The 25462-nt window shown below is 44.1% G+C and overlaps 4 protein-coding genes across 5 annotated transcripts; 3 read left to right on the top strand and 1 right to left on the bottom strand.

The window, feature by feature from the left end:
* Positions 1 to 1963: 1963 nt before the first annotated feature.
* LOC123169596 (pentatricopeptide repeat-containing protein At2g35030, mitochondrial) lies at positions 1964 to 5221 on the top strand. The gene is made up of 2 exons (XM_044587467.1): positions 1964 to 4236; positions 4750 to 5221. Exon 1 carries the CDS (start codon positions 2019 to 2021, stop codon positions 3885 to 3887), a length of 1869 nt encoding a protein of 622 aa, XP_044443402.1. The 5' UTR covers positions 1964 to 2018; the 3' UTR covers positions 3888 to 4236; positions 4750 to 5221.
* A 217-nt stretch (positions 5222 to 5438) lies between these two features.
* On the top strand, positions 5439 to 7460 carry LOC123165442 (peptide methionine sulfoxide reductase A5). The gene is made up of 4 exons (XM_044583086.1): positions 5439 to 5816; positions 6229 to 6341; positions 6636 to 6780; positions 6897 to 7460. The coding sequence occupies exons 1-4, from the start codon at positions 5550 to 5552 to the stop codon at positions 7092 to 7094; spliced, it is 723 nt and encodes a 240-aa protein (XP_044439021.1). The 5' UTR covers positions 5439 to 5549; the 3' UTR covers positions 7095 to 7460.
* Positions 7461 to 8317: 857 nt separating this feature from the next.
* Positions 8318 to 10005, top strand: LOC123165683 (serine/threonine-protein phosphatase 4 regulatory subunit 3B). The gene is made up of 6 exons (XM_044583374.1): positions 8318 to 8490; positions 8815 to 8895; positions 9104 to 9212; positions 9393 to 9477; positions 9575 to 9646; positions 9736 to 10005. Exons 1-5 carry the CDS (start codon positions 8425 to 8427, stop codon positions 9621 to 9623), a joined length of 390 nt encoding a protein of 129 aa, XP_044439309.1. The 5' UTR covers positions 8318 to 8424; the 3' UTR covers positions 9624 to 9646; positions 9736 to 10005.
* On the bottom strand, positions 9933 to 14427 carry LOC123165682 (transcription factor GTE1). 2 transcript variants are annotated; one of them, XM_044583372.1, is made up of 9 exons: positions 14241 to 14427; positions 13392 to 13629; positions 12990 to 13157; positions 12192 to 12269; positions 11222 to 11446; positions 11029 to 11124; positions 10666 to 10724; positions 10412 to 10562; positions 9933 to 10319 (listed from the first exon to the last, which is right to left on the bottom strand). In XM_044583372.1, the coding sequence occupies exons 2-9, from the start codon at positions 13506 to 13508 to the stop codon at positions 10158 to 10160; spliced, it is 1056 nt and encodes a 351-aa protein (XP_044439307.1). In that variant the 5' UTR covers positions 13509 to 13629; positions 14241 to 14427; the 3' UTR covers positions 9933 to 10157. The 2 variants fall into 2 exon arrangements, with proteins under 2 accessions (XP_044439307.1, XP_044439308.1); XM_044583373.1 differs by having other exon boundaries at positions 14252 to 14408.
* Between the last annotated feature and the right edge of the window lie 11035 nt (positions 14428 to 25462).

The raw sequence follows: 25462 nt of genomic DNA, 5'->3' as shown, positions 1-25462 counted from the left end.
TTCCGTAATACATCATCCTGTAACTAACTCATTAGTCACTTTGTTTGCAAGGCTTCTTATGATGTGTATTACCGAGAGGGCCCAGAGATACCTCTCCGATACTCGGAGTGACAAATCCCAATCTCGATCTATGCCAACTCAACAAACACCTTCGGAGATACCTGTAGAACATCTTTATAATCACGCAGTTACGATGTGACGTTTGATAGCACACAAGGCATTCCTCCGGTATCCAGGAGTTGCATAATCTCATAATCGAAGGAATATGTATTTGACATGAAGAAAGCAATAGCAATAAAACTGAACGATCAATATGCTAAGCTGACGGATGGGTCCTGTCCATCACATCATTCTCCTAATGATGTGATCCCGTTATCAAATGACAACTCATGTCCATGGTTAGGAAACCTTAGCCATCTTTGATCAACGAGCTAGTCAAGTAGAGGCTCACTAGGGACACAGTGTTTGTCTATGTATTCACACATGTATTTAGGTTTCCGATCAATACAATTCTAGCATGAATAATAAACATTTATCATGAATAAGGAAATATAAAATAACAACTTTATTATTGCCTCTAGGGCATATTTCCTTCAGGGTGATGGTTTAAATTTCCGCTCTATGATTGGTTGGTGATTTGTTAGTTTTGGGTGTGGTTGATTCATGGTGTGCTCCCTTGTGCTAGAGGTGTGAGGATCTCACATGTCTACTAAGTTTTTTTCACTATAGGAGTGCTTTCATATTTTTGGCTTTCACTGGGTTGTGTGTCATTGGCAACATAGCTAGGGTTTTTGTTACTAGTTTAAATGTCTGGTTGCATGGTTCCATGCATTGGAGAGATCGACTCAAAGAGGAAAGGGTTCCGAGGTCGAACTAATGAGTTACTCCTACTTTGATTCCAAACCAACAGAAAAAAGAAAAAATGATTTGCTCCAACTGCCCGTGCTCTTCTCCCTTGATGACGCTCTCTCACTCTTGCTCTTTTCTCCATTATTAGCAACAAGAGCAAGCATAGTGTTTAGAATTTAGACCACTATGGGTCTTAATGCAAGGGGTAACATTATAGATAGCTAATGACTAGCCCGAGGATTCCATTTTCTCTGCTTGGAGGTAGAGGCCAGATCTAATCGTACTTGCCAATAATCAGTAGTAAGAAACTTCTCATGTTTTAGAGGAATAATGGCTCCAACCCTAGCTCCATTGCAATGATGAAACCAAACATCGTCTTACATCATCCAGTTTGCATACAACAACCAATGTGCTACCTCAAATTTGACTACATAGGTTGCAGTGGATTAGATAAAAAAATTATTCAATCAACTTTGTCTACTTTAAGAAACGTGTAATTTGCTTTTATCTACTTATTATTATGTGCTTAACTTTGTAAAGAATAGGTAACAAAAGCCATAACTTTATTTTGGTCTACCTTAACTCTTAGAGCATGATTAATAATACAACAAACTGCTTGGTACGAATTACTAGTTGATACACCGCTGATGGTGCTTATGGCAATTCTTTTGGCGGCTTTTTTTAAGCTGGGTAGGTGACAGTTTATTCCAGCTTATTTTAGAAGCCAGAACTGACCCTTAATACCATTACTAGTTGGCACAAATTTAATAGTTGCTAAATGATGTTTACTATCGATGCTAGCACTTGAAAAAAAAATGCTCAATGAATTTGAGTGATGCGTATTACATCCTACTCCTCCAATCAAACATCAAGACGGGACCATTCCATTCCATCCCATGAGCTCTACAAAACAAGAACATGAAGCCATTCCGTTCTAATGAAATGAAATCATTACATTTCATTCTATTTGATTCCACAAACCAAACACACCCTAAAGGCCTAAACATAGACCATTCCATTCACAGACTCTGGATTTCCAGATTAGACTTGCTTGATAGCAGACTGACAGATAGGACCCACCCCTCGGCTCACACGTGGGCTAGAGGTTCCACGCTGGTTGACCGACGTGGCGGTAAATCGGGGTTCAGGGGTCGCTCCTTCATCTAAGCATGGCAGCTTGGGCCGCGCTGCGCCGCCTCCGCTCACCGCGGCCCCGCCTCGCCTCCACCTTCTCCTGCCACGGCGCCGCCGCCGTCTCCGCCACCGACGCGTTCAACCATGTCCAGGACCCGAACCGCCGCATCGCGGAGCTGGCCGCCGCGGGGCGCGTCCCCGACGCCCGCAGGCTGTTCGACCGGACGCCGGACCGGGACGTGGTGTCCTGGACGGCGATGGTCGCGGCGTACGCGCGCCAGGGCCAGCTGCACGAGGCCAGCGCGCTGTTCCACCGCCCCGACGCGCGCCGGAACGTGGTCACCTGGACGGCCCTCCTCTCCGGCTACGCGCGGGCGCGCCGCGCCGACGAGGCCAGGGCGCTGTTCGACCGGATGCCCGAGAGGAACGTCGTGTCGTGGAACACCATGCTGGAGGCCTACGCCTCCGCCGGCCGCACGGGGGCCGCGCGCGCGCTGTTCGACAGCATGCCCGTGAGGGACGCCGGCTCCTGGAACATCCTTCTGGCCGCGCTGGTGCGGTCTGGGACCATGGACGAGGCACGGAAGCTGTTTGAGAGAATGCCCGAGAGGAATGTGATGTCGTGGACGACGATGGTCGCCGGCCTTGCACGGAGCGGAAGCGTGGATGAGGCTCGAGCGCTGTTTGATGGCATGCCGGAGAGGAATGTCGTTTCCTGGAATGCCATGATCTCCGGATACGCCCGGAACCTCAGGATTGACGAAGCCCTTGATTTGTTCATGAATATGCCCGAGAGGGACGTGGCTTCTTGGAACATTATGATCACCGGTTTTATCCAGAACAAAGATTTGAAGAAGGCACAAGAACTCTTTGACGAGATGCCTAAACGGAATGTAGTCAGCTGGACTACTATGATGAATGGTTGCTTGCAAGGTAATGAGAGTGAAATGGCACTGCAGGTATTTAACGGTATGCTCGTTGATGGGATCAGACCAAATCAGGTGACGTTTTTGGGTGCGGTTGATGCGTGCAGCAATCTTGCCGGACTCAGTGAAGGGCAGCAGGTGCATCAGATGATATGCAAAACACCATTTCAGTTTGATAATTTTATCGAGTCCAGCCTCATGAATTTATACGCCAAATGCGGCGAAATTAGATTGGCAAGGAAGGTGTTTGATCTCTCAGGGGAGAAGGACGTAATATCTTGGAATGGCATTATTGCAGCATATGCACATCATGGGGCTGGTGTAGAAGCTATAGCTTTGTATGAAAAGATGCAAGAAAATGGGTATAAGCCTAATGATGTCACATACGTGGGACTGCTCTCAGCATGTAGCCACTCTGGTTTGGTCGACGAAGGGCTTAGGATATTTGAATACATGGCAAAGGATCAGTCCATTGCAGTGCGGGATGAGCATTACACTTGCTTGATTGATCTCTGTAGCCGAGCCGGGCGACTTGATGATGCCAAAAGATTAATCAACGGTCTTGAACTTAAGCCTACATCAAGTACTGTATGGAGTGCCCTTCTTGGTGGGTGTAATGCACATGGAAATGAAAGCATTGGTGATTTGGCAGCAAGAAATCTCTTAGAAGCAGAGCCTGATAATGCTGGAACTTACACTCTCTTGTCTAACATTTATGCTTCTGCTGGTAAGTGGAAAGAAGCAGCAAAGATTCGGTCTGAGATGAATGATAGAGGACTAAAGAAACAGCCAGGATGTAGTTGGATTGAGCTGGCAAATAAGGTGCATGTATTTGTAGCACGTGACAAGTCCCACAGTGAGTCTGAGTTGATTTATAGTCTGCTGCAAGATATTCATCACATGATGAGGATGGCTGGCAGTGATCCCAGGGACCACATGCAGCTTATAGATGAGGATCTGGTGGATCTTCAAGTATAATCTGAAATATACGAAAGTAAAGTTCCAGGATTTGGTCAGAGGGAAGCATTTTGTAGCACTCTATCTGACAATTGGCCTACCCTGTAGAGTTTAGACCTATGATGTTAGTGTTAACTATGAGCCCGTGAGTACCTCAGGCTAAGTTGCCCTCATCTTGGGAGCATTATAACTAGCAAACACCTGGGCTCTTGTCTGCTCAGAGTTCTGTAGAATGTCAATATATTCTTGAAGCTGGGTGACAGTCAAGGACCTTGCAGAAGTCTTGACCTTCATCTCTGGTGCTTGAATCTTATTTCTCTGGTTCACTGGCTGCGGCTTTGTCATGTTAGAGGGTGCTTGCTATTCGAGGGTATGTTCTTTATCAGTTTGAAGCCTTCTTCTCTGTATGTGTTAGCTCCTTTGTTTATTGCTTGATGAATTACTAGCAATTTTTCATATGTTTTGTACCTTTTCAGTTATGTAACTTGAGGTAATTCATAGTAAAATATCAGTAGCTGTTATACAAAGAAAGAAAAAAGATCAAACATACCTAGACCTCATATACATTTGCATGCTTTGTAACTCCATGGTAATCAAGTTATAGCATGGAAAAGATTTCTCTAGACTTTCTTGCTTAACTTCAGGTTAAGAGTACAAGTAACTTGAGAATATAGAAGTAGCAGAGAATCTAGAATCGCTGAACCATCATTTGAGCGACCGTGTTGCCCTGCTTCAGGTAGGGCATCATGGTGCTCCAAAAAGTCTATGTTAATTTTATCCATGGACTCAAATTTACTGCAGTGTTCACGCAATTTTGCAAGTAAACTTTTGTCTTGGATTGTGGAAGGTCATGTGTGACTCAACTTGCTAGTATTTGTTACAGTTGCAGGCAAGAAGTTTGGGATCACACTCCCAAGAGGCAATCCTTGTGAACTCTGCCATGTATGTAGAGAGGAATTTCCTTGTGGACTGGAGCAGTGGCTCAGAAGGTGTCTCTTTTGGTGTTGGAATGGGAGGAATCAGGAATGGACAGCGTATACTGTTTAGAACACTCGGACGTTGCTGCAAAACTGTTTGTACACACAGTTGAGCCGATGCATCGTGCATTGTAAACTGTAATAGCCTTTTTTGAGAAGCAAGTCCATTGTAATAGCTGTCGTACTCGTATGAAAGAATCTGGACGAAGTGGTGTGGCCAAGAACAGTTATGCTGATTTGGTTGCACCAGATATGCCTGAGATTCTTGGCACTTACTGTAGATGCAAACTGTCGGGATGGGGTTTTTCTTTCGAGAAAAAAAAATGGTTGGGATGAGTTATAAGCATCTTCAATGGGAAATCAATTAGTTGTTGCCAAGAATGAACTCTCTTTTTTGTTTATTTGAGAATGAACTCTGATTGTTGGGATAACCAGGTTTTTTTTTACATTCCGAGGCCCAAAACCAGGTCTTGAAGCCCACCAACAGGCCCACTTAACACGGGCCGGACAGCCCAGGTGGACGAAGCAACCAACCCCCACACTCCTCGTCGTCCACCCCCGCTCAGAATAGTCCCGTCCGGACCAACCCACCCCACCCCCACCCCCCACCCACCGACGGTAGGTCGCTCGCTCGCGGCGCGCGCGCCCCCCCTCCGATCCCGATCTCCGCCGCGCCCCCACCTTCCCTCCCCTCCACGCCGACGCGATGGCCCGCGCGTCCTCCTCCGCCGCGGCCGCCTTCCTATGGGCGCTCGCGTCCCTCCTGGCCACCGCGGCCTCGGGCGCGCGGCTCACGGTCCGCGCCGGCGGGGGCGCGCCGGCCACCGCGGTGTTCGCGCTGGGAAGCTTCTGGCGCTCCGAGGCGGTCTTCGGGTGCCTCCACGGCGTGCTCCGCACCTCCGTCGGCTACGCCGGCGGCTCCAAGGCCAACCCCGAGTACCGCAACCTCGCCGACCACGCCGAGTGCGTCAAGGTAGTACCAACCGAGCTCCTCCCTTCTGCTAGTCCCTTGATAATGTTCATATTGTCGCTACTATTGGTAGCGCCATATCCTGTTCTCTGTGCTTGGTTATTAAACTAAACCATTTTATGCGCACAAGTGAAACTATCAGTGATTGAATGAACGAATGTTTTATGGCCAACATGGATTGAATGCTTTGGTCGTACTTAATATGCCTGATTTGCTTGCTGTGGCGTGTGCTTGAAGCGATTGGGCGTGTTTGTTTAGAAGAAATTGGGCATGTTTTGGCCTTGGTGCGCGTGGTCTTGCTGCGTGTCTGCCCATTATTATTAAATGTATAAGTTCTGAAGTGCTAATCAGCGCTTGAGTAATTTCTGAGCTACCATGACCGGCTTTGACTTCTGCTTGCCCTTCACCCGTTCAGGTCGAATATGATCCCCGTCAGATTCAGTACAAGCAGCTTTTGGATGTGTTCTGGGCAAGCCACGATCCACGGGAGGTCTTCGGACAAGGACCGGATGTTGGCAACCAATATAGGTGATTGACTTTTCTTTCTCTAGACTTCTTTTCCGTCAGTAAATCTACTCCTTTGAGGATGTGATGATCATCTGTTTGCATACGCTACATTTTCATGGTGTTTTAGCATATGGCATGTTCGTGACAAAGCCAACATTTTCCCCTTGGTTTCATGCCTTCAAGGAATTTGATCTTGATTAGAATGTCACATGGCTGTGTAACACATTTGCCTCACTATCCTCTGTGTGCATAGCAGTAGTATAGCACGATATGATGGTAGCTGTTGTCAGCAAATACTCATTTGTGTGATCACAGATCCGTCATTTTCACAAATGGAACGCTCGAGGCTAGATTGGCTGCTCTTACCAAAGAAAGAGAACAAGCCAAGGACCGCAGCAGCGTTATTACCACAAAGATCCAACCACTGGGAGCATTTTATCCTGCTGAACCAGAACATCAGGTAGCTATGTCATTCATTATTCTTCCTTGTGAGACCTGCGATGCAAATGGCTTTCTAGAAAAATAAATCCTCTTTATGCATCTTGTTTTCTTATGTGAACTCAATTTTCATGCTAGAAATTTGAGCTGAAGCGCAAGCCTTTCCTGGTGCAACTGATCGGGAACCTGCCAGAAGAGGAGCTCCTGTCATCCACACTGGCTGCGAAGCTGAATGCGTATGCAGCCGAGCTCTGCCCTCCAAAGGCCCAGAAGAAGATAAGCTCCAAGATTGATGAGATTGCCAAGAAAGGTTGGCCCATCCTACACGACATTTAGCTAGCCCATTCTGGTCCCGGTTCTCATCAAACTGTAATCCATCAAGTTGTAATCCAACATAGAAACAAGAGAGTTCTGCATGATTTTGCCGAAAAGTTTCTGTAGGAATGTTTCAGCAGCCTGCTGACAGCAGCGATTCATTGTTCACTTGGTCACGGTGATTCATCACATCGTTTATAGATAGCATCAATCATCTGTCGGTTTGGGGTTTTTCTCCGTCCGTTTGCTGTACCCATGTTTATCTCTTCTGGGCTTGCTGTACTCATGTTTTATCCTGTTCTGGGCTTGCTGGACATGTAGTGAAGTTGTAAGATGTAACTTTTGGTTGATTCAATTGTGAAAAATATATAGAAGCATTCTTATTCACAAATCCAAGTGCTGAGCTGACCCTAGGGCTCAGGATGTTTCCTGTGGGAATTGAATGGAATTCTTGTAAATTAAGAAATGAATATGTACAGATGGAGATAACACTGCTACTCCCTACAAAGTTGCACTAAACCAGCATCAATCAATATGGATAGGAGGGAGTACTAGTACATCTTTTGCAATGCATAATAATTCTCATTTTTGCCCTTGCTGATTATTCCATTGAGGTTCCTTTTGTTATTAAAAAATTAAATGGCATCCCTGGTTTCATGCTAGCCCCCACAAATAAACGCGAACGGGAACAAAATATTGGTGTATCACCTCGGAAATGGCCAAAGGAGGCCATATCACAACAATGTGTTCTCTCCTTCCCCAAATAAGTGTCGTTGTTTTATTTTAAATTGTGACTTTCAAACTAAAACAACTACACTTATTTTGGGACGGAGGGAGTACATATTTAAAATTTTAAATACCACATTTCTACAATGCAAAATAATAATAAAAAAACAATAGTGCATGTAGAAATGCATGTATAACACATTCGTGAACATTTTCATAACAACATATTTTCACACTACAAAAGGAAAAACAAATACATACATGAAAACGAGCCATATTTTTTGGGCCAGGATTTTGTTTACTTTGTGTAGCTCACAAATCATAACGTTTTCGAACGAAAATTTACAGATCCGTCGTGAACATGTATACGCTTTCCTGTTTTTTTTTTTTGAAAATAGAGACTTGTAGGAGTATTAATTAAAAGAGGAAATATTTTTTTTTTGAAACCTTGAAGTATCTTTTTCGAATTTTCAAATAAAAGGGCTCCCTGGAGCCCAGCCCGGCGCTATAACTTGGCACTCCGGGTGTGCTAGGGTTCAGGTCAAAAAAGAAAAACAAAAACAAAGTGTACTAGGGTTCGTTGCTGGCCACTCATCGATCGTTCCCGGAGCCGGCGGCGACCGCGATGCCCGGGAAGAAGAACGCGGAGCCGGCGCCCGCCGCCGTCCCGCCCCAGCCCGCGCCGATGCCGGTAAGCCGTCGACCTCCCTCCCCGGCCGGCGGCCCGCCCTCCTCGAAACCTCGCCGCTCCCCCCCGTGCGCGTGCCCTATGGTTTTATGCTCGCGGCTCCGTCGCAGCATGGATGCGCAGCCAGCCGATTTCGCTCAAGAGACCTCTGATCCTTCAGCAGAAATTAAGATTTTTTTTTTCTGTGCATCGGAGGAATTAAGTAGCACTGGTATCTTTGTACATCTCTGATGATCGTATCTAGGTGAACTGATGAACTCATGAGACGCACGATTGCTGATGAACTGACGAATCTTGGGAGTAATCTTGTGGAAAAATCTTGTGCAGCCTGTGAAGATGTTCAGGTCAAACGACGGCGGCGGGTGGGACGATTACGGAGCCGGCCGTGTCACCATCGACCACCTCGAGGTATGGCATACGCGGATACGCCTGTTCACCAGAGATTTGCAATGTTTCCTTCCAGCACAATATAAGATGTTATTACAACCGATATATGACGACGGAGGGAGTGGCAGAACAGATTACATGATAATAATGCCCCTTCATCGTACGTTGGGGGCTTCACTGATCTAGGTTGTCACTCATGGCCTTCTTCGTTCCTGTATGTTTGTCGCAGGGGTCGACATCGGAGAAGGAGATCGTTCTGGCTGTCATAGACGCGGAGAACAAGGAGACGATGCTTTTGCATCTCATCACCCCGGACGACATTTACAGGAGGCGACGAGGTGAAGAAGCCCTTCTCTTGCTTCCCCTGCTTTTCCCCTCTTCTCTCAACATTCAAATCTCCGACAAAAAGTCAGCGCAAAAGAGATGGAAGTTTTAATTGTTTTCAATGGTGACACCTTTATTTTCTTTGTTCCGCTCTGTTGCATGGCACCATGATTATGTCGTTTTCTCTCTCGCAGGGACGTTCATCTCGTGGTTCGATCCCGAGACCGGCTTGTCCATCTCCTTGAGCTTCCTGGACGCGGCGGCGTGCTCCGATGTGTGGTCTGTTACCATCGCAATGAAAATGCTAATGCGAATGTGTTGTTTCATTATGCTTTAAGCATGATTGATGATGATGCTAATGTATGGTATCTTGCAGGGACACGATCTGCCAAGTGCAGAGAAAACTGAGGCCTGATGGTTGGTAGTAGGGATGGCAGTGGCGCCGATGGTAGGTGACCATGCAATCAAACCCCTTTGATGTTTCTTTCACCCCAAAGATAAGAATGATCAGCACAGATTTTTCATTGTTTTGTGCAGGTCCTCAAGAACAGTTTACCCTATGAAGTGAAGCTGATGAGTTTGGAAATTTACCCTATGAGGTGAAGCAGAGTACCGCAGTGGCCATCAAGGCTCAAGATCTGAAAACCAATCAATAACCTCTGTTGTTTTCTTCAGGACTTACTGAATTAGGATGCCCTTTTTCGCAGCGCCATGTGCAGAGTACACACAATTAATTTTATGTAATAAACATCACCTCTGTTGTGATTATTATTTTTGAGCTGCATCAACATTGCTCTATATTTAACATAGGTGGCAACAACATGCTACACATTAGACCAGGTCAGGTGTGACTGCTTAGTGCAGATTCATGTCCATATATACACTGGCACACATGTCTTACACACAAGGGAGAAAATTGTCCCATGACGGCTACTTCTACGGAAACATCCTGAACCGGGCTATCTCCTGATCCGTTTTGAGGCGGTCTTGGCTAGAGCATTGTAGATGTCGCGCTTCCTCTTCGCGTTCTCGTCGGTCTTGCCAGGGGCCGCGGCTGCGTTGGCCTGTCGCTCCAACGCTTCCCTCACAAAGAACTTCAGCCTCCAGAGGGTCGTCTCGCTCTGCATCGGCCCGCACAGGAAGCATGGTTAACGTTTTGATAAACAATGTGGCGCATGGAGTGCGGTTAGGGTTTAGAATAAAGGAGCTTTACCTGAGCATCCATGTCAAGGTCCACTTCTTCTGCTGTAGTTTGGAAGTCAGGATTGTCTTGTGCGACCAGCTCCAGCGCCTTGCTAAGATCATCCGGGGTCAGGTGGCAAAGACCTGCACCGAGTTTTCTCTTCTCATCTGTGGTCATTTTCCTACAAGATAAAAAAAAAGGTAATGTTTTTAGGCTTGGCACCCCTATAAGTCTGTAGCAAACAGCAAATTTATAGACATGAGATAAACGTCTTTAAGACGTACCTGCATCTCTGAACCACCATGTTCCGGAGCATCTCTAGCTGCTTATTAATCTCATTCAGCTGGAACACGAGAAATAAAAGGTACTGAATATCTATAACAAAACAAAACAAGGGAACACGGTAGGGGTTGCAGTGAATATGCAAGGCATATATTTGACAAGGATACAGAAGCATGTTCAGGCTGGCCAAGAAAGGATTTCACATCGATACATCAATAGACAAAAAGCTAAATGATAACAGAAACATGTTGATAAAAGTCTGGGGCCATTTTTTTTCTAAACATGAGTCGAAGTCAGTATATATATGTGCTTCAATCAATACCGACACAACAATAAAAAAAATAACAGTCCATGAGAGGGCCGACCTCATCATCAGTATCTTTTGCTAATTTTGCAATAGCATCTTCCAGAGAAGTGTCTGTGGTTGGAACATCATTTGGTTCCACCTGTTGTTTCCTTTCCTAAAACAATAGGATCCAACTTATTGTTGTCAAATGCTAAATAACACGTATCCATATCAAAACAAAAACGGTAACATATGAGACTACAGATATCCACCTCATTCTCAACTTTAGGGAGAAGCTGGAGCCATTTCTCCTCAAATTTCTCGAGTAATAACTTGGCCATTATGTGAACATCGTGGTGTTCATCATTGTATGTCATTGCATTGGTAAAAATTAATCTAACATCAGAATATATTTCTCGAACACTTTTATACTTGGTGCCATCCTTCCCTTCCATTTTGTTTTGGATGGTCGAGAAATCCATAGGTTTTGTTATAATCTGCAAAATGTAGAAACAAAAGATATGAGTCACTACAAACAAGCTTCAGGTAAAGAAACCAACGAAGCAACTCCATCTTATTGATATACTAAATATAGAAAAACATATTCGCTACCAACTCAAGGGATACATCAATATGAAGTACACTATAGAAGGTAAATAATAAGTGGCAAAGCCAATTACGGCTGTAAGATAAAACAGAAAACCTAATATGCCATGTTTTCCTTCTATAGATTAGGGATGATTGCAATCTTTTCCAAGCAATGGTTTTCAGTTTCATGTACATGGAAGAGGGCAAACAATAGTTACAAAACCAATTAACAGCTAATAAGATACTCAGCCATGTTTTCCATATATATAGACAAGGGAGGATTTAACAGTATTATGTCTTTCCCTTGACATTGAAAATCTTCTCAGAAAGTTCAAAGCAAATACAGGATTATGTTTTTCCCTTGACATTGAAAATCTTCTCAGAAAGTGCAACAGCATGTCAACTGAAAGCAGAATGGAGACTAGAAAAAAAAAATCCTGCAGCGAATCACGAGTAACGTGATATGCAATCAAAGTCAGTTTGTGTTTTTTAGATCCTGATGGCTTGCCAACATTAGGTCATGCAAACTATAAACAGTACCATCAGAACTAATTCACATTTAAGTTACCAAAATGTATCCCTTATAGTTAAAATTCTTTTCAGTAGGAACAGAACTCTAGCAAAATCAAGGACAAACTGTACTGGCAGTATTACCTTGTGATAGTCATCAAGTTGTAGGCCTACAACATCTACTGGTTGCAGAAATGGCGCTGACCATTCATGAGACGTGATCTGGAAGAAAATGAATACAGAAAAGAGGATCAAGTGCCAAATTTTGCAAAGATCAACAGAAGTCTTTTCATAGGGCAAAGAAATAACACATTTGAGTTTTTAACTGCAGTAGTTGAATACGAACTTGGAAGGTGCCTAAAGAACGATAAACTTTGTACTGAATATTACACCATAGAAACTAGATTAAAAAAAGGATCTTCCACATATAGTGGTTTATAGCCAAGTAGAAAAAAAATTGTAAGTTCACTTGCAAGGCTTTTTAGTTAGGTTCAGATGACCGCATTCAGCAAAAGCTGCAGATCATATATTTTAGGCTGATTTCATTCACTGCGCCAGAAGACCACATGTGAAAAATGGTCTACCAATGAACACAGCCAAAAAGAACCAGATTGATGTTCATGGAAGCATACATAAATTTGGGAGCTGTTTGAAACTTGTACCAGAAATCTTGATTCCATTATAAATCTATCTTGCTGGAAAGAATAGGAGCAGTATGTGCAGGCAATCGCTGCAAACAATGGAAAAAGTCTAGGTTGCCACGTTAGTCAAATGGATCGATCAGGTCGAAAAGCCATCTAATGTTCTAAATTGACTTACGAATTACAAAGCTGGCACAAGTCTGACTTTCTAAAACACGCTCCAGGATGCCAGAATATAGCATGAGTAGCCAGCAAACACAATGAATCATGGGATAAACCACAGCTGAAGAAAGATCATAACCTGGCGAATGATACCGGTAAGCTGGCGCGTGAGGTCGGGCATCCCTTTGCAGTTGCTGTCCCTTGCACCATTCACCGCATACCTGCTGCTACCACTGGCCCTGCGCCCTCCGCTGCCATGCTTCTTGCCGTCGTAGAACCCTACCACCTCGTTCACCCTCCTCTCCAGCTGCAACACACACCAGTTCAAGTCTGAGACAACTTTGCCCTAATTCTTGGGGGGAAAGAACACAGTATCGCAACAGGAGACCGCTAGACCTGACACCTAATCATGCAATAGCCAAAATCCCCAAAAATGGCGCACTCTTGGGAATGAAGCTGCTCTGGCAGCAGAGCCCTTCTTGGAAATCACTACTGAGGCAAGACAGAAACTACTATCAAGGCTAGGAGGGGGCGGGGTTACCACGTCGGTCTTGGAGGCGAGGTCGTCGACCTGGCGCCGGAACGAGTCCACCTCCGACACCGCGGGGTGCTCCGCGGTGGCGGCCGCTGCCTGTTGCGCGCCGTCCTCCGGCACCATCTATGGTTTGTCTCCGCCGGCTGTGTGTGAGTAGCAAGCGACACTGCGGCTGTAGTCGCGGGGGCTAATTGATAAAATGTCCCATGTTTGCTCTGCCCCGGCCAAACTGCCCAATCTGTATCTGCAATTGATCAAATATCCAAATTTAGCGCTTTGCCAATTGATAAATGCCACGCGTACAACTGACCATGATTCTTTGCTAGATGACATAAATGAGAGGGTGGAAAGACCAGAATATATTCCCTATAAAAAATAACAAAGTAATTTTGCCATTAAAAAAACAGAGTTGCTAAATCTCAGTCGACTTAGATATAAAACTTGGTTATGTCTCAGTCGATGTTATATTCATGAGATCTTGCGTAGAGATTCGCGCAAAATTTTCTTTTTAGATTTTTCTTTCTTATGTGTTCTGTCACTTGATTGAGACTTGGTTAAATCTCAATCGACTGAGACCTAGCCACACCCTTAAAAGAAATTCAGGCCAAAACTTGAACCAGCCAGAAAAATCTGGAAAAAAAAAAGAAATACCGCACAAAAGCCTCATCCATGTCCTGTGACGGTTTTGCTAAATAATAATAATAAAATCTCCATCGTCCGAGATCCATTCCCCGTGCTAGCGTTCATACCAAATACTAGATCGCAGCACGCATGAAACCCTAGAATCGTCCAAATCGAGGAACTGGCCAGATGCATGGATAGTCACGCTTGAGAGAAAGGCGAAGAGAAGCTGACCTGAGACGAACCTCTCTCCCTCCGTCGAATGGGGCCGCTGCTGGCGGTCGTCGCCTTCACGGACGGGGGCGAGCTGGGGTCGGGCGGGCGGCGGCGCGGCGAGGAGAAGGCGGGGCCGCGCGGAGGAGAGGGCGGGAAGGGAGAGGCTCGCCACGGCGGAGGACCTTGGGGGGGGGGGGGGGGGGGGGGGGGGGGAAGGGGAGTGAGCGCGTAGCTCCGGCGGCGGGGGAGCTGTCGAGCGGGCGGAGGAGGCTGGGCGGCGGCCGGTCGTGCTGGAGGAACAGAACAGATACGGGTCCGGTAAAAAAAAACCAGATAAGGGTGGGCTCTTGGGCGGCGTGGCGGGCTTTCTACTGGACTAACGACGGGCCGGTCGCACTCGAGGTTGGCCGGCCCGATTTCCAGCCCATCGAGGCTAAATATTCTCTCAGAAAAATGTGAGTAAACTATCTGGGAAACGAGCCATTATCAGCGAGATCAAGTTGCAAGCGTCTTTATTTGATTGTAATTTTCCTTTTGAATGTCGTGCTATCAATGTCAAAGCACATAGTCTAGCCAGGTTTTCTCTTTCGTTAGGCCTGAGACGTCACGTTTAGTTCGGCTAATTCCAAGATCCGAACTCTATCCCACATTTTGTGGTGTTTGATGAATAAAACTTGGTTTTACCTCCCCACCCCCAAAAAAACTAGGAAATGCGCAGCGAGCAAACCGCATATGGACCAGCCCAAGTAGCTAGGGTTTTTTTCTCTACACTATTTTTCAGGCTTTTTCCCTTTTTGTTTTATTTCTTCACTAGTGTTCCTTTCTTTCTTTCTCTTTTCATTTTTCTTGTTTATTTTTAATTAATTTAAAAATCAAATTTCGGAATTTTATTTTTCTTCATTTTTTCCCAAAAATGTTCGTGCTTTGAAAAACATTTGAAGTTTTTCAAAATTCTTTCACGTTTTTTAAAAAATGTCCACAATTTCGAGTGTTTTATCAAAAATGTGTTTTCAATTTTTTTATAGTTTTAAAAAGTATTCATTTTAAAATCAATCACGTTTTGGAATTTAAAAAAGGTTACATTCAGAAAACAAACGCGTTTAATTCAAAAAAAGTTCAGATGTGATGTTGCGCATAGACATAGTTTTTAAAGTTCAACGGGGCCTAGTAGTAAGCAGAGTTCATCCGCTTGAGTGGCTAGCCATGCGCCCTTTGCTCACATGTCACTTTTTAGATTTTGACCAATTTGTGCTAGAGTGCAACACACTGCTGGGTCGGCCCACCAGGACACACCCCCTTTGTGGCCACCCTCCTATTTTATGCAAGGAGGTCTCCAACTATCTAACTAACAGGTATCCTTCCAGAGGCTTCCACAGAGGTCACTTTTAGGCCCTGAGAGTGCATCAAGTGATGCGCCCAGCTACCCACGTGTCGTGCGCTGGGTACACCCTTAGATTTTTTTTTCTTACACATGTTTATTGTTTTTTCATGAAGCCATGCTTGTCTGTGGGAAACACAGCTTCCCGAGAAGGAAAAAAGCACAATTTTGCTTTCGTGACTGGCAAAGTACAACTATAATTTCCCCCCCAAAAGGGAAAGCATAGCATGTTCTTGGACGAGATGCATAGGTAGTGCTTCTCTGAAAAGGGAAAACACATCTATGCTTCTCCAAAAAAAGAGCACGACTGTGCTTCCTAGAAAAAAAAAAGAGAAGCATGACATGTGCTTCTTGAAAACGGAAAAGCATAGCATGTGCTTCCACGAGAAGCAAAACCGTGTTTCCTGAAAAGGAGAAAGCACAACTATTCTTCCAAATATTATGAAAAAGCACAACCGTGATTTCGGGTTACGTTTTTTCGGTTTCGATTTTTCCTTCTTTGGTTTATGTATTTTTTGTTTTCATCATTTTTTATTTTTTATTTTTTGTGAAGAAAAAGTTCATCGAAACATGGGACCTAGTTTTAAAGATCTCGACCCCAGAAATCCAACAATGAAAATGGTTCATGATTTAAATGCGCGGTTCAAGAGATAAAATAATGAAAAAAATGAATCCATGAAGAAGCATAGTTTAAAAAACTGAACCCGAAATCGAACCGGAAAGGTTGCCGGTTCAGGTTTTTACCGGTCGAACCGCCGGTTTGCTGGTTCGATAATCGGTTTTTTAAGCAATAAAATAATATATGTTGATTAATATATGTGGTAATATAGTCTGAAACAATGGTCAAATAAAATTATATCCATGTAGGACAACAAAGTAGCATAACCAACTTGGTTATTGGGCCATGGGCAGGCCCCGTGTACTGCTCACACGACTTTGGATCAAAACCCAATTTTCCAATTTCTATTAAAACATTTTTCCTGTTTTTTCCAGTTCAATGGCCCGATATTTTCACCAGTTTTCTAGAAAACTGGCCGGTTCGACCGGTTTTCTCCGGTCTGACTGCAGAACGGTCTTATTATCTTAAAAAACTACTGAGGCTACCGGTTTCGATTTTTTTCGGTTCAACTGCCAGTCCGGTCCCGTTTTTTAAACTATGCGAAGAAGGGGAAATTCCCATGTTCCAACAAGTGGTACACATGCAGTGCGCCACTTGTCAGCACAAATGAAGGTGGGGAGTGCCTTTGCAAAAAGGTACCCCTTAATTAGTGATTTCACAAAAATAGGCTAAATAAATCCATTAAAGTTTTCCCTGCAAATTACAATAATCCAAATAAATTATATATTGATTTCTTTTACAATCAAAATTATATATTGATTAACACTACCACATTGCCGGTTGAGCACGGCATAAACCAGCACATAAAGGCATCTTCAACGCTTAAAGGTACACCCTCAGATGTCCACGCTATCCTTTAAATATCCGCCCTTCCCATTTAAAAAAATATTTCCACTAAATATTTTAAATACATGAATTGTTCATTTTTTAGCTAGAAAACTAGGAAATTTACAAAACTTGGGAATTGTCCATCTAATATGGTCTACTTTTTGTGAAAATTGGAGTGGTGCAATCTTGCACCCTGTTCTTTGTACCCGCTTCCCAAGAAACACCCATTCTTGACACTTAGAAAATAGAAAATGAATTTTTTGTACAAAAGGTTGGAAACTCTATTTTGCAACATTATTTGTAATGGTAATATTCACCTATATGTCTAATTTGGGCACATTATAATAAATTATGCAATGAATATGGTCATCACCTTGGTCGTTTGACTTGAAAACCATGAATGTTCATAGACGATAGCCCGTTTTGTGAAGGATATTTTTCTTTCAAAATTTTCATATTGAAAGTTTGTTATTTTCATCCTAACTAGTACACATAAAAGGAGTCCATACGAAAGGATTGCATTTTTTGGACTTGTATCCTTTTTGTTTCATTTTCCCCAAACAAGGTCAAAATGGCCATTCATGGTAAGGGGCTGAGTCTCTCAAACTCTAAGTGGTTCTTTCATATAATTACCAATTTTGAATTTAAATGTGCAAAAGTATCTAGAAATCTAGAAGATCCAGAAAACATGGGAATTTTCTAAAAATATGGTCTACTTTTTGTGAAAATTGGAGTGGTGCCATTTTGCACTATGTTTTCTTTACCCGTTTCACAAAAATATCCATCTTTTACACTTAGAAAAATGCAAAAATTATTTTTGTACAAAATGTTGCAAACTCTATTTGGCATCATTGTTTGTAATGGCGAGATGCACCTAAATGCCAAGTTTAGGCCCATTGTCGTAAATTATACAATAAATATGACCATCGCCTTATTAATTTGAGACCATATTTTGGCATGGCAATAAGTGTAAATAACATGGCCTAAAATGAAAAATTTCTCAGCAATGAAAATTATTCGTCCCGTCGAAATGAAAAACTTTGATTTTGGGATCATCTTTACCCGAGGTCGTATGCAATCTCGACAACCAAAACAGTGTAGTGCATACCCCCTTTTGCCGAGTGTAGTAGTCGGGAAAGCACATTTTGCGCGAGTTCCAATATTTTGCCGAGAGTTTTTTCCACGACACTCGGCAAAACACCCGTGGGGGAGAAGGCGGGGTGGGGCCAGGCCATGCAGAAGAGAGGGCGGGAAGGGACAAGGTCGCAACCTGGGGGTGGGGTGGGGGTGTCACTAGTAGAAAACTGGGCTTTGGTCACAGGGCAATATTCACATTAGACCCGGTTCAGTCACGAACCGGGACTAATGTGAGCATTGGTCCCGGTTCGTGCGGCCAGGGGCCTGCCGGGCCTCGTGGGGGCATTGGTCCCGGTTCGTCCGGACCCTTTGGTCCCGGTTGGTGGGACAAACCGGGATCAATGGGCCACGCTCCTGGCCCACCACCCTTTAGTCCCGGTTCATACCACAAACTGGGACTAAAGGGCTGGTCCTAGTTGCGCCCAGTGTTTAGTCCCACCTCGCCAACCGAAGGGCGCTCACACCAGTTTATAAGCCCGTCCCTCTCTGCCTTGTTGAGCTCCTCTTAAAGTGAAAATAGATGCCCTTATACAGGGAATTTGACCTAAATTCACAGTAAATTTCATAGAAATTTATTATGAATTTAGGTTGAATTTCCTCTATAAGCGCATCTATGTTCATTTTTTTATAGTAAATAAAATAAATAAACCTTAATAAAATAAAATAAAATAAACTATAGTAACTAAAATAAATAAACCTTAATAAATTAAATAAAAATAGCAGCAGTAAAATAAATAAAAATAGCAGCAGTAAAATAAATAAAAATAAAATAATTAAAGTAAAATACATAAGTAATTAGAAATAAAATAAATAAGTTTTTTGTTGTAAGTAGAAACAAAACAAAACAAATAAAGCAAAAGAGAAAACAAAAAACAGAGAAAAAAATCATGCCACCTACTGGGCCACCACGGCCTGAATATGACTTGAAACCCATCCGTGGGCCAGGATTCAGGCCCGCAGAAGGCCCAGTAGGCCCCACAGGCAAAGAGAACGGTTAGGCCCGAAAGCCTGCAGTTGAGAGGAGCTCGAGAGGGTGGGCGCAGCAGCGCTTATAAACCACTCTCGAGCCCTCTCAACTAGCGAGGTGGGACTAAACTTTTGACGCGGGGCAGCACAAAGCCTTTGGTCCCGGTTGGTGCCACCAACTGGGACTAAAGGGGGCATTGGTCCCGGTTCGTGGTCCCGGTTCGTGGTCCCGGTTAGTGCCACGAACCGGGACCAAAGAGTTCCCTATATATACCCCATCGCCACAGCAGAGCACTCCACAGTGCTCTGTTTTTTCTGGCCGGCGAGGGGAGGGCATTTGGGTGCTCTAGCTCACCTCCTATGCACATGAGGTGTTCGATGAAATGTCTGAGCCACACTAGTTAATCTTTCTCCTCTCGAAACTCGACCTCCGAGCTCCATTTTCCCCGAGATTTGTCTAGGTTTAGCGGTCCGTCACGTCCCGTCCCCGTCTTCATCGCCGTCGATCGCCCGCGCCGATCTCGTCGCCAACACCACCGTGGTGAGCCTCTTGTTCTTATCTTCTTTCTGAAAGGAAAAAAATATTCTTACTTTAGATAGATACTTGTCTAATTTTGTTACTTTTATTATTCCTTCTTATTACATAGTGCGATGGTTTTGGTATCCGCCCCCGTCGGCCCTCGTCCTGTCTATGATTCGGATGTGGTATATATTATCTTTTTATAACTATTTGGTTCATTTATTGTTTATGACAAATATACCGACCAACGTGACATAGATTTTATTTATCTAGGAGGTGGTTGAACCGGAAATTCTAACCGACCCTATTGTCGAGAGGTTAAATTTAGTTGAAGAAGAAAACAATTACTTGAAGGAAAAAATAAAAAAATTGAGGAGGAGAAGATGATATTGGAGTTGCATGTTGCGGATGTCGTCGATGATCACAAGATCAAGATGGATGCAATGCGCTTGAAGATTAGAAAGATTAGAAAATATGCCATTCATACCGAGGCTTGGTATCATTATGCCGTTGGATCAATTGTTACCTTGGTTGCGATTATGATCGCATTTGTTTTCGCATTGAAATGTTTTACATAGTTTCAATGTATGGTTTAATTAATTAGATGCTCTGGAGAGCTATATATATGTTGTTAGATGAGAACTATGTATGTACTTTGGTTTTAATGTGATGATGAACTTCTATTAATTTGGTCACTTAATTATCTATTCATGATGTTCTGTAATGGTTTTTGACACACTTAATTATATATAATGCACGCAGATGAACCGGCAATGGATGTACGGTGACAGACACACCTCCGAGTACATTAAGGGCGTGCATGATTTTCTCGAAGTGGCTGAGGCAAACAAGCAGAATGGTTTTATGTGTTGTCCATGCCCTATATGTGGGAATACGAAGTCTTACTCTGACCGGAAAATCCTTCACACCCACCTGCTTTACAAGGGTTTCATGCCACACTATAATGTTTGGACGAGGCACGGAGAAATAGGTGTTATGATGGAAGACGGCGAAGAAGAAGAGGACGATGACAACTATGTGCCCCCTGAATACGGTGATGCTGCAACGGGGGAAGCTGCTGAAGATCAAGAGGAACCAGACGATGTGCCCAATGATGCTGCAAGGGGGGAAGCTGCTGAAGATCAAGAGGAACCAGTGCCCGATGATGATGATCTCCGCCGGGTCATTGTCGATGCAAGGACGCAATGCGAAAGTCAAAAGGAGAAGCTGAAGTTCGATCGCATGTTAGAGGATCACAAAAAAGGGTTGTACCCCAATTGCGAAGATGGCAACACAAAGCTCGGTACCGTACTGGAATTGCTGCAGTGGAAGGCAGAGAATGCTGTGCCTGACAAAGGATTTGAGAAGCTATTGAAAATATTGAAGAAGAAGCTTCCAAAGGATAACGAATTGCCCGACAGTACATACGCAGCAAAGAAGGTCGTATGCCCTCTAGGATTGGAGGTGCAGAAGATACATGCATGCCCTAATGACTGCATCCTCTACCGCGGTGCGTACAAGGATCTGAACGCATGCCCGGTATGCGGTGCATTGCGGTATAAGATCAGACGAGATGACCCTGGTGATGTTGACGGCGAGCCCCCCAGGAAGAGGGTTCCTGCGAAGGTGATGTGGTATGCTCCTATAATACCACGGTTGAAACGTCTGTTCAGAAACGAAGAGCATGCCAAGTTGATGCGATGGCACAGTGAGGACCGTAAGAAAGACGGGAAGTTGAGAGCACCCGCTGACGGGTCGCAGTGGAGAAAAATCGAGAGAAAGTACTGGGCTGAGTTTGCAGCTGACCCAAGGAACGTATGGTTTGGTTTAAGCGCGGATGGCATTAATCCTTTCGGGGAGCAGAGCAGCAATCACAGCACCTGGCCCGTGACTCTATGTATGTATAACCTTCCTCCTTGGATGTGCATGAAGCGGAAGTTCATTATGATGCCAGTTCTCATCCAAGGCCCTAAGCAACCCGGCAACGACATTGATGTGTACCTAAGGCCATTAGTTGAAGAACTTTTACAGCTGTGGAATGGAAACGGTGTACGTACGTGGGATGAGCACAAACAGGAGGAATTTAACCTGCACGCGTTGCTGTTTGTAACCATCAACGATTGGCCCGCTCTCAGTAACCTTTCAGGACAGACAAACAAGGGATACCACGCATGCACGCACTGTTTAGATGACACTGAAAGTATATACCTGGACAAATGCAGGAAGAATGTGTACCTGGGCCATCGTCGATTTCTTCCGACCAACCATCAATGTCGAAAGAAAGGCAAGCATTTCAAAGGCGAGGCAGATCACCGGAAGAAGCCCGCCATGCGTACCGGTGATCACGTACTTGCTATGGTCAATGATTTACACGTAATCTTTGGAAAGGGTCCCGGCGGACTAGCTGTTCCGAATGACGCTGAGGGACACGCACCCATGTGGAAGAAGAAATCTATATTTTGGGACCTACCCTACTGGAAAGAGCTAGAGGTCCGCTCTTCAATCGACGTGATGCACGTGACGAAGAACCTTTGCGTGAACCTGCTAGGCTTCTTGGGCGTGTATGGGAAGACAAAAGATACACCTGAGGCACGGGAGGACCTGCAACGTTTGCACGAAAAAGACGGCATGCCTCCGAAGCAGTATGAAGGTCCTGCCAGCTACGCTCTTACGAAAGAAGAGAAAGAAATCTTCTTTGAATGCCTGCTCAGTATGAAGGTCCCGACTGGCTTCTCGTCGAATATAAAGGGAATAATAAATATGCCAGAGAAAAAGTTCCAGAACCTAAAGTCTCATGACTGCCACGTGATTATGACGCAACTGCTTCCGGTTGCATTGAGGGGGCTTCTACCGGAAAACGTCCGATTAGCCATTGTGAAGCTATGTGCATTCCTCAATGCAATCTCTCAGAAGGTGATCGATCCAGAAATCATACCAAGGCTAAGGAGTGATGTGGCGCAATGTCTTGTCAGTTTCGAGCTGGTGTTCCCACCATCCTTCTTCAATATCATGACGCACGTCCTAGTTCATCTAGTCGACGAGATTGTCATTCTGGGGCCCGTATTTCTACACAATATGTTCCCCTTTGAGAGGTTCATGGGAGTCCTAAAGAAATATGTCCGTAACCGCGCTAGGCCAGAAGGAAGCATCTCCATGGGCCATCAAACAGAGGATGTCATTGGGTTTTGTGTTGACTTCATTCCTGGCCTTAAGAAGATAGGTCTCCCTAAATCGCGGTATGAGGGGAGACTGACTGGAAAAGGCACGCTTGGAGGGGACTCAATAATATGCAGGGACGGATATTCTTGGTCTCAAGCACACTACACAGTTCTACAGAACTCTACCTTGGTGACCCCGTATGTCGATGAACACAAGAACAGTCTGCGCTCCAAACACCCGGAGCAGTGTGACGACTGGATTACATGTGAACACATCAGGACTTTCAGCAGTTGGTTGGAAACACGTCTCAGAGGTGACAGCACTGTTTGTGATGAGTTGTACTCGTTGTCCAGGGGACCATCTTCGACTGTACTGACTTACAAAGGATACAAGATAAATGGGAATACATTTTACACGATCGCCCAAGATCAAAAGAGCACCAACCAAAACAGCGGTGTCCGCTTTGGTGCAGCAACCGAGAGGGGAAAGGACACATATTATGGTTACATAATGGACATATGGGAACTTGACTACGGACATGATTTTAAGGTCCCTTTGTTTAAGTGCAAATGGGTCAATCTGTCAGGAGGCGGGGTACAGGTAGACCCACAGTACGGAATGACAACAGTGGATTTGAACAATCTTGGGTACACTGACGAACCGTTCGTCCTAGCCAATGATGTGGCACAGGTTATCTATGTGAAGGACATGTCTACCAGACCGAGGAAAAGAAAAGATAAGGAAGCGAATACATCATACGATGAGCCAAAGCGCCACATAGTTCTTTCAGGAAAAAGGGACATTGTGGGAGTGGAGGGCAAGACAGACATGTCTGAAGATTATGAAAAGTTTCATGAAATTCCTCCCTTCAAAGTCAAGGCTGACCCAAGCATCCTGATAAACGATGAAGATTATCCATGGTTACGGCGCAATAAGCAAATGACACAAGCGAAGAAAAAGTGAAGACTTTCTCCCGCAACTATTATGATGATACCATGCCAACTTTGTAACAAACGAGTATGATACCATTGTCCGTTTTGTACAAGAAGTGCATCTAGTTTTTGCCGTAACCCTCTCAACTTTCTTGCACATGCTATGTGGATGAAATGATGATACCATGCCAACTTTCAACCTTTTCAGAGTTCATTTGAAATGCTTTTCAATTTTAGGGTCTTATAGCTCAAAATAATTAGTAAATGCATGAAAAATAACAGGCCAAAAATTAAAAAATTATGCCACCTACTGGGCCACCACGGACTGAATACGATTAGAAACCCATCCATGGGCCAGGATTCAGGCCCGCAGAAGGCCCAGTAGGCCCACGGGCATGTACAGAGAGGTTAGGCCCGTAAGCCTGCTTTAGAGAGGAGCTCGACAGCTCAGGCGCACCGCACCTTATAAACAGGTGCGGCTCTCTCTCAGCTAGCGAGGTGGGACTAAACTCACCACCACGCCGCTGTGCAAGGCCATTGGTCACGGTTGGTGGCACGAACCGGGACCAATTCCACCCTTTGGTCCTTGTTGGTGCCACGAACCGGTACTAGAGTTTCTTACTAAGCAGTTTTTTAGTCCCACCTCGCTAGCTGAGAGGCACTACGAGCGGTTTATAAGCCCTGAGTGCAGAGACGATGAAGAAGAGGCGCAATGCTCACGTTGCTTAGCTTCAAGCCTTGAGGAATAACGTAGATTCCATGGAGCTATGTGCAGTGCAGTCTACACTATTCCGAAAGGCTTGAAGCAAATCTACGAGCATTGCGCCTCTTTTTTATTTTTAATAACTTATTACAACTCCGGACTTCTTGTGTTCCGACAAAATAAAATAAACTTTAATAAAATTTATGAAACTAAAATTAACAAAGTATTTTCTGTTCAAAACATTATAAGAAACCTCTATTATTATTGAAACTAAAATCATATAAAATTGATGCAACTAAAATTATCGAAGTATTTTCTGTTCAAAATCATTAAAAGCAAAAAGAATTTTCATAAAGAACTTTTTTGATAGAAACTTTAATAGCAAAAAGAATTATCCTAAAGTAAAATAAATAAGTAATTAGAAACAAAATAAAATAAAATAAATAAGTTTTTTGTTGTAAGTAGAAACAAAACAAAATAAATAAAGCAAAAAAGAAAACAAAAAAACTAAATACAGCAAAAAAATTTCATAAAGAACTTTTTTTGATAGAAACTTTAATAGCAAAAAGAATTATCATAAAGTAAAATAAATAAGTAATTAGAAACAAAACAAAATAAAATAAATAAGTTTTTTGTTGTAAGTAGAAACAAAACAAAATAAATAAAGCAAAAAAGAAAACAAAAAAAAGGCAAAAAATAAAAATTATGCCACCTACTGGGCCACCAGGGCCTGAATACGACTAGAAACCCATCCATGGGCCAGGATTCAGGCCCGCAGAAGGCCCAGTAGGCCCACAGGCATGTACAGAGAGGTTAGGCTCGTAAGCCTGCTTTAGAGAGGAGCTCGATAGCTCAGGCGCACCGCACCTTATAAACAGGTGCGGCTCTCTTTCAGCTAGCGAGGTGGGACTAAACTCCCACCACCACGCCGCTGTGCAAGGCCATTGGTCCCGGTTGGTGGCACGAACCGGGACCAATGCCCCCCCCTTAGTCCCGGT

The sequence above is a fragment of the Triticum aestivum genome, chromosome 7D (assembly GCF_018294505.1).
Source record: "Triticum aestivum cultivar Chinese Spring chromosome 7D, IWGSC CS RefSeq v2.1, whole genome shotgun sequence".
NCBI lineage: Eukaryota > Viridiplantae > Streptophyta > Magnoliopsida > Poales > Poaceae > Triticum > Triticum aestivum.
The sequence above is the reverse complement of the archived record's forward strand: the minus strand, read 5'-3'. Positions and strand labels throughout refer to the sequence as shown.

Bases quoted from the DNA above. Each gene is read 5' to 3' on its own strand.
- LOC123165683 (XM_044583374.1), top strand. From the start codon at position 8,425: ATGCCCGGGAAGAAGAACGCGGAGCCGGCGCCCGCCGCCGTCCCGCCC. The intron at 8,491-8,814 runs GTAAGCCGTCGA...AATCTTGTGCAG, and splicing joins CCCAGCCCGCGCCGATGCCG to CCTGTGAAGATGTTCAGGTC. The intron at 9,213-9,392 runs GTGAAGAAGCCC...TCTCTCTCGCAG, and splicing joins CATTTACAGGAGGCGACGAG to GGACGTTCATCTCGTGGTTC.
- LOC123165682 (XM_044583372.1), bottom strand. From the start codon at position 13,508: ATGGTGCCGGAGGACGGCGCGCAACAGGCAGCGGCCGCCACCGCGGAG. The intron at 11,125-11,221 runs GTGGATATCTGT...CTATTGTTTTAG, and splicing joins TCCCTAAAGTTGAGAATGAG to GAAAGGAAACAACAGGTGGA. The intron at 10,320-10,411 runs GTAAAGCTCCTT...GGGCCGATGCAG, and splicing joins ACCTTGACATGGATGCTCAG to AGCGAGACGACCCTCTGGAG.
- LOC123165442 (XM_044583086.1), top strand. From the start codon at position 5,550: ATGGCCCGCGCGTCCTCCTCCGCCGCGGCCGCCTTCCTATGGGCGCTC. The intron at 5,817-6,228 runs GTAGTACCAACC...TCACCCGTTCAG, and splicing joins ACCACGCCGAGTGCGTCAAG to GTCGAATATGATCCCCGTCA. The intron at 6,342-6,635 runs GTGATTGACTTT...GTGTGATCACAG, and splicing joins GATGTTGGCAACCAATATAG to ATCCGTCATTTTCACAAATG.
- LOC123169596 (XM_044587467.1), top strand. From the start codon at position 2,019: ATGGCAGCTTGGGCCGCGCTGCGCCGCCTCCGCTCACCGCGGCCCCGC.